The 12,918-nt window shown below is 46.7% G+C and overlaps 1 protein-coding gene across 1 annotated transcript; it reads left to right on the top strand.

Annotated features, from left to right (window-relative positions):
- The first annotated feature begins 1,241 nt into the window (after positions 1-1,241).
- Positions 1,242-8,936, top strand: LOC149359685 (uncharacterized). Its single transcript, XM_089569106.1, has 3 exons — positions 1,242-1,262; positions 3,068-3,196; positions 8,325-8,936. Exons 1-3 carry the CDS (start codon positions 1,257-1,259, stop codon positions 8,892-8,894), a joined length of 705 nt encoding a protein of 234 aa, XP_089425232.1. The 5' UTR covers positions 1,242-1,256; the 3' UTR covers positions 8,895-8,936.
- Positions 8,937-12,918: the final 3,982 nt, after the last annotated feature.

Here is a 12,918-nt window from a genome sequence, read left to right as displayed (position 1 = left end):
ACCCATTTTTGATGCAGTTCCATGTTTCTCGCCGGCACGCAAAATCTTATACGCACAACCCGGCACGTGCCTTAAGTTAGTCTGGCTCTGTATCCAGCAGATCACCATGGGGCCGAGAGGAAAAAGGATTAATCTTCCTGCCAAGCATATTTTGCTTTTGCTTCTGGGTCAATGCGCAGATAGCACGCGCCTGCACTGCCACAATTCTCTCGCGTGCATGCGTGTCCTGCTACAAGCATTGGACCGAGACATGGTTGCAAAAAATCCGCGCGTAAGGAGAAGCAACGCAGTAGAAAAGAAAGAGAACAGAACCAATATAGAAAGTGGGCGCGCGTGTGTGCCTGCTCGCGCTCGATCGTTTTTCTGCCTCGTTTTTCAGGCAAAGTGGCCAAAGCCTGTGGGCAAGACAGGGAGTGGTGGAAGGAGATTGCTCGTTAGAGGCAAAGCGCGCGAACGCGTGCCCCCTCTCTCCTACGGAGGATGGTGGTAGCTGTGGCGGCTGGGTGGTGGGTGGGAGGGGGAGAGGAGACAGTGAAGGAAGCATTCCTGCGGTCTCAGACCCCGCCCTGCACCGGAGGCATTTCGCGTGTCCACGCGTTATGAAAGGGGGGGGGGGGGGGGGGGGGGGGGGCAGGAGCCTCTACTGTCAAGGTTCGCCGCTGCCGCCAATCGAAAGAACAAGAGCGACGACTGAGCGCCAGTAAATGACCTGCACCATGCTTGATCGGCGCAAGAGACAGCTGCTTGCTCGGCCACCGCCTCCGGCGGCTCTGCCCAGCTTTTGTCTATGACGACCTCGCTAACCTCCCCGCCAGGTAAGGCTCTCTTTCTTGTTGCCACGCCAGAACAAGTGTCCCAATAAGATCACAACGCGGCTTATGCCAGAGGCGGAGAGAGGGAGAGGAGAAAGAACAGCTGTCTTGACAGCCACCACCAGCACCGGACGTCCGCGGCTGTGAAGGACCATTCCAGAGGCTAGGAGCCAAGCGTCGGCACTGGGCTCCTATGGCTGCAGGTCAAGATTTTGGGCACTGGGATATTGCCGTGGGCTATGTGCAATAATAGCCCCTCCTCTCCCAGGTTCTGCGCGCCGGACTTCCTTCGACTCTACCCTTCCTTGTGTGATCCGATGTGACGTCACTCAGGCTTGAGTTCCTCACGGCCCTCGCCCTGGGAGTATAAAGGCAGTGCCATGGCAGCGGTCTGCACTTCTGTCGGTTCCTCCGGATCAGGGAAACCACGCAGCAGGTCCCACGATGAAGGTACGCACCAAAAGCTTCTCGGCAACGCTGTTCTCCCGGCACCCTTTGGACGTTGGATTACGTGGACCGTCTACGGTGCACTGCGCGCTTCACCACACTCCGCATCGTGGATTATGACTAGATAGGCGAACCTCGTACAAGGCTCGCATTGTTTCTATATTTAGCCTTTCGAAAGACGTTGCACTGTTGCATAATCCACTAATTATTAGACAGAAACAATACTCGTTCATTAAATGACATGGCAAGGATGAGTAAACAATGATATCTTAAATACTTAAATATCAAGCTAAGTCACAAGAGACTCAATAACAATAATTGGTTTGCGGCGTTGTTAATTATGAGTTATTTTCTCTATATATTCTTCCGATTAAAAACCATTCTTGACGTGCTCAGCATTACTGAAGTGCCATAATTAAGCTTAAAAAGACTGATCATTCTCAGTGCAATGGAAACCTACTGGCTTCAGTGCAATGAGCATTGTTAAAGAGGCCTGACACATAACCCCTGTAAGAGTCCCAGCATGCATCAACTATCTCAATCTCATTTTCTTTCTTTCGCCAGTTACTCTGCTACAAAGTCGATCACTTGATTAGGGATTCGTTTACTGTTTACACATCAGGTTACTGCAGAGCGAAAAGGTTGCACATTTATTGTGTAGTTTTCCAGCTAGATTTGATGACTGAATATGTTTAAACATGTTTGTTTCATCTTCCACAAACTGAGCTGCGTGTACGTCGCCTCTAACCCAGGCAGCTCACTGAAATATAATCCCACCTTTATGTTGCCTATTGCGCTGGAAACAAATGTTCTTGCGTATCATTAAGCTAGCTACCAGTTGTACACGTTTCATCCTTTTAACCTAGCCTTTCACAGTAGTTTTTGGTATTAGCTGCTGTTTCCTCAATTCATCGGGTGTTTCTTTCAGCACAAGTCCAGTGTTTGAGTCGAATTTCAGCGTGTTTTTCTCTAAACGTGTGGTGCTTATGTCCATACAATTAACTTTTTACACAATGTCATGCGATTGTTGTCAGAAATGTTTTATTTAAAAATCTCTGCTAGTGCTCATTTCTCTGTAATAAATACGATAGGGCATTAATATTCCCACTTGACCAAACTAAACCGGCTCGTCTTGATGTCACGCTCTGACCACGACCACTTGTTCTTGATGACAGAGTAGGCACAGCGCAATGTGCTTGTGTGTTTGGAATTGATTAGACGAAGAAAAGAAAGCCTGAATTCGAACGATCTGGTTTTGCATAGAAAAGTATCTGAGTTCTTGTTATGTAAGCACGCGAAAGGCGGAACGAACAAACAGCAACTGCTAATATCTTTCCTCTATAGTGACCAAAGCATATCCCATTTCAACCATATAGAACAAAATCTTGCGCTGCGTCTTAATGGATGAATTTGTTACGTATGCAAGTATATATTGCACTACGAGACAATGACAAGGATGCCGTCCTTAAAAAAAAAACAAGGCATGGCTTTTTGTCGATCATCTTCTTTATATACTATGAATGATAAGGGTTTAGAAATGCAGACCTTTTCAAAAAAGCAATGCAACTTGCAAATACTCGTACTAGAGGAGCTTTACATGTTCATTATTAAGAGTTTATAACATGCGCATTGCGTGGCTACTTCCAGTTTTTTACTTGTGCCGCCAGTAATGTTCTTTGTTGCTTTAAGATTTACAAGATTTACCCTTACAAGATTTTTAAGAACGATGTATTAGTGCTGCATTTAATGATTGCATGTGTTCTCCAAGGCAGCGGTAGCTCACGGTGATTTTATATTTCCAATCGCAGGCCGTCATCCTCCTCGCCCTGTTCGCTGTCGCCCGTGCCGGCCTCGTCGGCCACGGCCACGGCCACGCCACCGTGGCTGTCGCTGCCGTGCCCGAGGCTGGACACTCCACGCAGCACCGCTCCCAGGACGTGAGTACACAACACGCGATTGTTCTGTATAGGTCAGAGCCGGAAAAGGAAGGCACTAATTGCCTACCGGGGCTCAGCTTGGTGGTTAGCCAGGGTGTCCCAGCTTCTGGAGATCGTAGGTTCCGTCGCACGAAGCAATTTCAGCCTGGAAGATACTTAGATAACGTTGGGACTTTTTCCGTCATGTTGTCTAAAGGATCTAGGACCGTATTGTGGAGCCATTCTATTCCCATACTTTTTTTTTATTCGTCCTTGCCAGTGATAAACATCACCTTTGACGCCTGCGCCGCCAACTAACTTACATGCTTTCAATCAGCCCTACCGCTGCAGGTGGTAGCGATAAGGCTTGTAGGGAAAAAAAAATAATGATCTGGGAGCAAGCATGGCTTCGAAATGCAGCTCGAAATTCACAATGAGGTTCAGATGTGGTCCGACGTGGGGTACATATGTGATCGACAGGAACCGGTGCGTTGTACGAACACAAAGGCTGAAAGCTGGGACGATCTGCCCATATGCAGGCGTTCTCATGTAGACATTCGGAACAGTTATGAGAAGCAAGCCCGACATTTTAGTGGAACTTAGGTACTCATAAGCCCATCCGCGCTTTTGCACTAAACTTTTACGCGAAAAGAGCGTTACGTGGTCACGTCTTGTTTCGCACCATGTTGGTTGAAACACTATTATTGCGCCTCGTAATCATTCCTAGCCATCAGTTCAAGTCTGCGGGACTCTTCACGGGCCGTGAGCTTACTTCTGCTTCAAACGGTTGTTGTTGTTGTTGTTGTGACTGAGAGAAGGATGAAAAGGAAATTGCCCAGGCCTGCCTACTGGCTCGAGCCAAGCCACCACCGCTGCCACGTGCAGATAGAGGATGATGATGATGATGTCCTCGGGCTGAATGGCACATATAGAGTTAAGAGATCAGAGGAAATAGAAAAAGGAAAGAAAAGACGCGCGTCGCAGCAACAACTGCGTCCGCCGGAGCGGACGCTGCTCAAAAAACAGATAAGCGGCCGAAGCCGCGCTCGCCGAAGCGAGGACAGATGCTTCAAACTAGGCAGCCAGCGAGTGCTGTTCTAACGGATGACATACAGCGTCAGATATGACATGCTAGCATATGACGTGCCAGCAGCAGAATTTTGCTGCCGGTGAAGTAGACAGATATTTTCAGGAGGGGTGAAGCGAGGCATTTTTGATTCTAATTGATGTAGCTCACATTAGGTTGCTTGATTTCAGAAAAAAAATGGCTGTGGCTTAGCTTGGTTAAGCCCGGTAATTTGAAGCTACGCAATGGTTCAGCTGGTAGTGTAGCTGGTGGTGGTGCTTCTGGTTAGACTTGTGGTGATGCATCGGTTATCCAATCCAATCCAATCCAATCCAATATGCTAATATGGTGGCTACCGGCCTCGCTACGCGACGGGCTGAAAGTGCAACTAGTATTGCTTTTGTAATAAAAGCCTACAGGAGCACTATCATCAAACGTCACATTATGCAAAATTTATAATATTGCAATGAAGAAGACAGTGCGCCAGCACCAACGACGACAAAGCGATTTGTGGGGCCTCCGATACCGGCGGCCGCGCGCGTGGAGAGCTCGAGCTCGCTCTTGGTTCTGTTCTGGTGCCGCCGCTATTCGATCGGCCTGTGCCTTCGTTTCGCTGCCAGTCTTTCGAGCTTTCCAATAAACCCCTCTACATTTGGTGGAGCGTGCGGGTTCGCCTAGTACACTACCAACGTGGAGCTCCGCAGCCGCACAATTCCGATGGCGACGACCGACGTAAGCCACCAGCCAGCAGTCCTATCGCAGCCCGTCATTTGCTCCGGTGCCGTCCGGCAGCGAGATCCCGTCGTTTTCAGCGGACACCAGGATGTCGAGGATAGGCTGGCTTCGTATGAGCGGGTGAGCCGTCACAACTGGGACGACCGCATGAAACTCAACAACGTAATATTTTACCTGAGCGACGCCGCGAATCTCTGATTTCGCAATCACGAGGCTGATATTCCAACATGGGATACTTTCAAGACAACGTTTGCCGAGGTTTTTGGCCGTCCCGCCGTGCGTAAACTTAGCGCTGAGCAACGCTTGCGCGCTCGTGTAGAGCGTGGGGGTGAAAGCGTGCGGGGTCGATTATCCGTGGGGCATCAAACAGTTAACTACTGCAACTGAGAAGTACTTGTAGCTGAGCTTGGTGCATTTTCTGGAAAGACATAGGAGCGCAAAAATACAAAAACGGAGGTAGTGAGGGAACGGCACAGCCTGTGTCCCGTTCCTTCATTACGCCCTTCCTCTTATTTTTGCGTTCCTACGTCCATGCTTGCTATGCTTGCTATCTCCATGCTGCTATCTCTACAATGCGGGCGCCAAGTTTCTCTTGATTACTAGCAGCAAATCAATCCATGCTTTCACGAATACGTTTTCAACAGCAGAAGGCTAATGCACACGTTTCCTTGCGTCAGGAAATGACTTATGCTTGACATCTCCCGAGTTGGCATGCTCTGATTCGTTTGCGGAGACAAAAAACTTAAATATAACCGAGAACTGCGTAAATGTATGACACCGAAAGACTCTTTGAGACCTAGTTATTGGTGCATCCTGGTTCAAAGTAACCAGAAGCGACATGTGAGCCGGCGAACAAGACGCATGTAGGGGAGAAACGTGTCGGAAGGTTTTTTTTTTTTACGCGTTCTGCGCAGGGCGTACGTTTCGCGACATTACATCAGGGCACGAGAACGGGCTCAACGTCGTTCGCTGGGGCGCTACAAGATCGCTCCGGTAACCGCAATGTCGAAATCCGCGGCGGTAGACAGCGAGCAGGCAGAGCAATAGGAACCCGACGGGTCACACAAACAGACAAGGCGGCGGCGCCTGTCCGGTTGATTGAGTACAGTGGCGCCCACACTTCCAACGTGACGCGGTGACACATATTGCCTTTGTTTCTTCTGGCACACGCTTGCAGCGCGATATGTGCCGTGGAATCATCTGATGAGTCTGAGGCCCACGCCGCCTCGCGGTTATTAGATTTACCACGCGTCCACGTCCTACCCCTGCTGCTTGCATAGCCGGAGTTCCCTCAGCCTCTCCTACTTCCTTCCTTCAATGTTTTTTCGTATTTTCTTTTGCTCAGGCAACGCGTTGTGATTGGCTCGGTTCAAGGTTACCCACGCGTAATTGCCTTTTCGCTTTCGAAGCAAAGCATGCGGCAGTAGACAAAAAATTGCGCCGGCCTGGCGAAGGCAAAGCGAAACTTGTCTTCGCTCCCCTGCCTGGATTGCGATACGTCGATACGCGAATGCAACACGACGTGCTGGCTTCAAGCCCGCTGTATGATTCACATACTACCGACACAGAAGCTGTGGTTTTTATTCTGCATAGACATTTAGCACACAGTTTTTCCTCCTGGCAAAGACTAGTTCAAAAGACAGGCAGAGTTGAGTTTGAAGCCTTTATTCGGGAAATTTTCGCTAGTCGCAGTCAAGACAACCGAATGGCGCACATCAAACATCCTCTTGAATGAAATGGACTATCAGGATTGTGGGCTTGTGCATCTTATGTAGCTGTTTCTAACTCCTTTCGCAACCCAAGATTTCTTGGTTTTATGTTTGTGTACCGCGACGTTGGGAAGAAAGGCTAGTTTATGAACTTTCACTACAAAATCAACAAATCTCGGGAAAATATACCTACAAAATGTTACACATGAAAGCCAATTTTCAAAATTCCTTCATTTTATAAAATTATTATGAATTCCCGACGGAGCTAAAGCTTTTCGTCTGTTTTATTTGTAACTCCGGTTTTTATGATCTAAGACAGAACATAGAATCTGCATCTAAGAAGGTGAGAAATGTACCATAAGCTCAAAAACGGGTGCGACTGAAATGTTTGATTTTTGCTTTTATTCTTTAGAAGGGAAACGATGATACCACGAACAGCATAAAGCAGCACTTCTTTTTTTTTTAAGTTAGAAAGCTTAACTCCTGTCACGTGCATGACGTCAGTAAGTTTTAGAAGCAAGCCCTCTATGTTTTCGGGCTGTCCATGGCAATCAAATCAAGAACCGCTTAAACGATCGTTACCATCGTGGATTCACATGCCCTCATATACCCGCAGAGATGGACTGCATTTATAAAGGTATTTACATAGATATCTTATCGGTTTTGTTAACCGCGTTTATTGATCTCCGCTCTGTGACATCCGCCGTTAAACCAAGTTGTAATAACTTCGTGAGATTTCCGCCCAAAGAAGTCTTAAATATGATGAACAATTAGAAACATCGAAGGATTTAGCGTTCTGCTCATCCTTTCTTTATTCGTGGGAGCTGCTTTTTGTGACTGCTTGCTTGTCTTTCCTCCCTTTCACTATTTCTTGGAACTTCCCACGTGCCTTTGACGATAGCGGTAATTCCACGCATTCTTGGCAATCCCTCAAAGCCTCGTGGGCGCTGAGGCCATTTTCTTCGAGCTGTCTCCCAGTCTCTCATGTATTTTACTTTGTTTGGAAGCTTTAACGGTGCGATAACAACAGTATAGTGGGTGTTTCCGAATTATATGCGCATTGCTGGACGGCTTGGTCACGAGGTGACTAATGACTATTACCGGCTTACACTCTACTGTTAATTTAAAGTTAATGCACGTACTGAAACGCGCGCATTAATACGTTTATTTTCTTATTTACACGGATATACACAGCGTATCTCAGTTGACTTTTAAATATTGACATTGTCGCGCCATCTTCTTCATTAAGCTTTTTGAAATGATTTATTAATTTACTTTTTCATGCGAACCTCAAACCATTAGACGCTTCTCATGTGAGAAAAATGACCATAGACGAATTGCTTTGCGTCAAGTGACCAAGAAAATTCGCCCGATTTCGGTCCTAAAACAGATGCTATAAATGGCGGCATTCGGCGTGTTGTGACCAATGGGTTTCTTTAACTAGTTTTTCGGGGTAGTTTATACAGGCAGGAATGTAAAAGTTGGCAATACTTGTTACTGCACGCCATCATTTCCTGTCATCTGTAAAGATGTGGTCTTTGTTTGGACAGTACGACTTCGGTGATCTCGGACTATTCTCTAGCTCCCTCAGAAGCCATCAAGCGTAACTTTTAGCCTCTGTATCATTCTCGTCCCGCAGCTGCACGGCAACTACAAGTTCGGTTACAAGGAGGTCCACACCAGCGGCAGCTCCTTCCGTCAGGAAGCCGGAGACGCCTGGGGCAACAAGGTTGGCGCTTACGGTCTCACCGACGCTGACGGCCGCGTCCGTGTCGTGAACTACGTCGCCGACGGCCACGGTTTCCGCGCCAAGATCGCCACCAACGAGCCCGGCACCGCCGCCTCCCACCCTGCTGCTGCCTCCTACCACGCTAACCACGCCGTCCCCGCCGTCGGCGTCGCCGCCGCCAAGGTTGTGGCCGCTCCCGTCGCCAAGGTGGCCGTCGCTGCCCCTGTTGCCGTCGCCGCCGCTCCCGTGGCTAAGGTCGCCGTCGCCCCAGTGGCCTATGCCGCTCCCGCCTACGGATTCGGCTACGGACACGGACTCGGCCTTGGCTACGGTTTCGGACATGGTTTCGGACATGGCTTCGGCTATGGTCATGGTCTCGCCTACGGTCACGGTCTTGGCTACGGAGGATTCGGCCACGGATACGGCCACGGATACGGCCTCGGCTACGGCCTTGGCTTCGGCTACGGCAAGCACTACTAAGTTATTTTTGAGACAGAACAGATGAGAACTTAGTGTTGGTTTCCGAATGTCCTCGTGTGCAATCTCTTCTCTGTGAACGCGTGTACAGTGTCTTTCTTGTCAGTGTGGAAAAAAAAAGATGGAATAAAAGATGGGCGTTGCTGAAGGTTTCGCCTCGCCGTCTTGCTTTTGTCAACACGTCTGCGTCTGCTTGCTACCGTGTAATTCAAAGCAACAAACACATGATTATCGTTCGAGCACTATCCGGCTGGTGCGGTGCCCGCGGGGCTTGTAAGAGAAGAGTGCGACTGCAGTGCCACCTGATATGAGGTATACCGTGAAAAAGTACACCGTGAGGTACACCGTATGAGGTATACATTTCTGAGCCTCAACATGGTGAAAAATGCAGAGTAGCAAAGGAAGGAATACTAATCAAATAGATTCAGCATTTGGATGGCTGAACATCTCCTCGTAGAATATTTCAATGAAGTAATAAGTTTTGCAAACCATGTTATGCTTTGTTCAAGGCGATTCCATACAAATTCCCTCAGGAGGCACAGCGAAAATCTAATCCTTGGTGGGTTCTCTTCACCATGTGGTTAACCTGTCGGTGCTTCCTAAAACAGCGCAAAGGACGCGAACGAAGACAAGGGGACGCGCACGGCGCCCTGTGTGTTCCCATGTGGGTTCGTACGCGTCCTTTCTGCTATTTCAAAAAGAACCGACCGGTTAATCATACAGTGGAGAGAACCTATCAAGGCTTAGATTTTCATTAACAACCAGTTAGCCCGCTGCTATGGCCTTGTAAACCTCTTGGTCTTCGGTTTACAAGGATAAAACTTTTGGTTAAATCTTTTGGTTAATCTTTTGGTTTTGGTTAAAAATTTTAGAAAGTAGCAAAAATTCCTTTAGTTAGCACCCATTCGTTGATGCCAATCGTCAAATTTTTCTTCTGGTGTTTGTTTATAAAGAAAAACCGAAAAGTTGGGCAGTGTTCTTGGGTTGAGTGAACTGGACGTACCAGGGAGCCGCAATTTTCCGCTTTTGGCGCTAGTGCTAAGTGGTGTTACATCCACATAACAGAATAGTATATTTCAGTATAATGTCTGCCGGCAACACGGCATACATTACGGCAGTTGCGGACTGGACCGTGAACGATGAGGCGGTTAACATTCGAATCTTGTACCACGTGAGACAGTTTTAGCACACAAAACAACACCAAGGTATGACACCTGACTTTTATTACGTACCGGGACCAAAACCTCTTCAACTGAATACCTTACACTAAAGATTTAGTTAATTACTTAGCAATAAATACACCGACTCCGACCTCATCAATACTAACACACCAAAGTGTTCTCGTTCTTGTAATCATGCAGGTGTAATTTTCTGGTGCTGCCTGCATTAATTGAGTACCAACTCTAAAAATTCAAGATGTTCCTCAAGACCGACAGTTGTAAGGCTATAGAGTAGGCCTTCAGTAGAAACTTCGGGTGACCACAGAGAACAGCGGGCGGATATTTCCAAGTAAGGTTGTATTCGTGACTGCAGCAATCTAGCACACTCATGCGAATGAGCTTGGAATAATATTCGGTAAACAATTTCAGGTGGACGATATAGCGGGTATTACGTGAAAGACTGATGTATCTGTACCCACAGTGGTGTATATCTTGAAATGACATCACTTATGCGTATACAAAGAATTTAAAAACTGCCCCGGTTATTATACGAAATTGTTTCACCTGCTGATTTGAAAATATAGGAAGAGAATAACATCTAGAAGATTTTTCATTAAAGCAAGTCAAACATCTTGAAAGGTGGACAATTTTCTGAAAATTAAATTGCAATCAAATTTTAGATGTGAGAGTGCCAAATTACATCAGAATTCGGTTTTTATTAGAACGACAGCAAAATGAAGAAGCACACTGCATAATTAAAAACGACATAGTAAAGGAAACTTGCAAAATGGAGACGCATTAATTGTCTGTGAAACGTCGATGCATGTTACGGAATCTAAAAAGTTGTATTCCCTCTAATGCTTTACCAATCTCTAAGCGGAAGTTTATGCACTCAATAAACTCTTAAAATTTATTAGGGCGAAGCAGCGAAATCTTACATGTGAAATGCCACCACACAGTGCGTTCGAATTGACAGTAAAAAATGCTCACGGCAACAAATATTTAATTTTAACAACAAATAAAACAGAGTGTTTTAGTATTAGCATTTGTTAAGGGACACTGTGGATATAAAAGAAGCTGTTTGGGAGAGTAATTATTGAAACAGGGAAGGCAGTGCGGAGAAATAAAGCGTTTATCAATTTAATTGTGATTTCCTATAAAACATCCAAATAACAATGTGTGCCAGAATCTAAAGAAACCACTGCAAAGCAAAAGAAGGAGCAGTTGCATTTTGAATGAATTAAAAGCGCAAAAACCATCTGAAAACAATTTGCGACAAACTACTACACATCATAAGCACTTAGAGGCCATGGTAGCTGTGCATTTTATTTACGAAGATTGAACAAAAACGGACATGAGCTGCTAATGTGGTAAAGAAGCCTTGTATTTTCGCCAGTCTTGAAAGAGAGGAACTCATAAAGAATTAGGAGAAAATTCGGCTAACAGCCCGCCTGACATTATCCAAAATACTCACACGCCATTTAGAGGCAGACAGGCAGGAGATTATAATAGACGTACCATGAATTAATGGTGCAGCAAGCCATGCAGTTTTGACCTTCAATGTATCCTCAAGAGTTGAATGTCAGGAGGCAGGGTACACGTTTAGGAATATTTAATACGCAGGCGAAAAAAAGTCAGAAACACTAATAACGAACTTCATAAACAACTTCCCGTTAAAAAATGTGCAGGTACAGAATTTCTGGTTATGTGTGCTTGGTGATGTCAGCGCAGGTGAAAGAACCCCTGGTAACGTAAATACGTCCGGAGCCATCCACATTGCGGCGTCTCTCAAGCCCATGTGTAGCTTTGGGGAATTAGTCCGCACATACCATACCATACCATACCATACCATACCATACCATACCATACCATACCATACCATACCATACCATACCATACCATACCATACCATACCATACCATACCATACCATATCATGATCTCTTAGAATACCACACCATACCATGATCTCTTAGAATACCATACCATATCATGCTGTACCATAACCTACTGCCCCGCCGCGGTGGCTCAGTGGTTACGGCGCTCGGCTGCTAGCCCGAAAGACGCAGGTTCGATCCCGGCCGCTGCGGCTGAATTTCGATGGAGGCGAAATTCTAGAGGCCCGTGTACTGTGCGATGTCAGTGCACGTTAAAGAACCCCAGGTGGTCGAAATTTCCGGAGCCCTTCACTACGGCGTCCCTCATAGCCTGAGTCGCTTTGGGACGTTAAACTCCAATAAACCACACCAAACCACAACATGCTATACCACACCATGAAATCCCGCGCCATAATGTAATACAGTACCATACAAACCCATACAATAGAGTACCATACCATACCGTACAATAGCATACCATACCATACATTATCGCACCATACCATACCATGCCATGCTATACCATGCCATGCCATGCCATGCCACGCCTTTTCTCTCCTGAGATGTAGTAGCGGTAGAGCGAGGTGGCTGTATTTTTACCTTGAATGAATAAATAAAATAAACATTGCTGCGACGAAGTTTCGAACCCGCGCGCCGGCGCGAGCAGATCAGCTTGGTCTGTGCACGAGAGCACTATGCTATCGCCGCAGCCGATCACGTCTCGTGTTAAACTGCAACACACTCTCGCGTTGTACAGCGCACGTCATCGTCTTCATCATCTAAAACTAGCGAAACAGTATCGTCGCCAGACGTGCCGACGACCAAGCAAAGCAAAACCATGCACCAACCAGGCTACTCGGTTTAACAACGTTACAACTCTGCCAGTTTTTTAAAGGACCGTGGGATGGCTTTCGCAAACTTTTTAAGAGTCGAAAAATAGCAGTGAAAATTGAGCTTAAGATCCATAATAATAATGACTTTTTTCCATTTG

Source organism: Amblyomma mixtum, chromosome 2 (genome assembly GCF_055824585.1).
Source record: "Amblyomma mixtum isolate Tamu chromosome 2, ASM5582458v1, whole genome shotgun sequence".
Taxonomy (NCBI): Eukaryota; Metazoa; Arthropoda; class Arachnida; order Ixodida; family Ixodidae; genus Amblyomma; species Amblyomma mixtum.
The sequence above is the reverse complement of the archived record's forward strand: the minus strand, read 5'-3'. Positions and strand labels throughout refer to the sequence as shown.

Bases quoted from the DNA above. Each gene is read 5' to 3' on its own strand.
- LOC149359685 (XM_089569106.1), top strand. The intron at 3,197-8,324 runs GTGAGTACACAA...CTCGTCCCGCAG, and splicing joins CGCAGCACCGCTCCCAGGAC to CTGCACGGCAACTACAAGTT.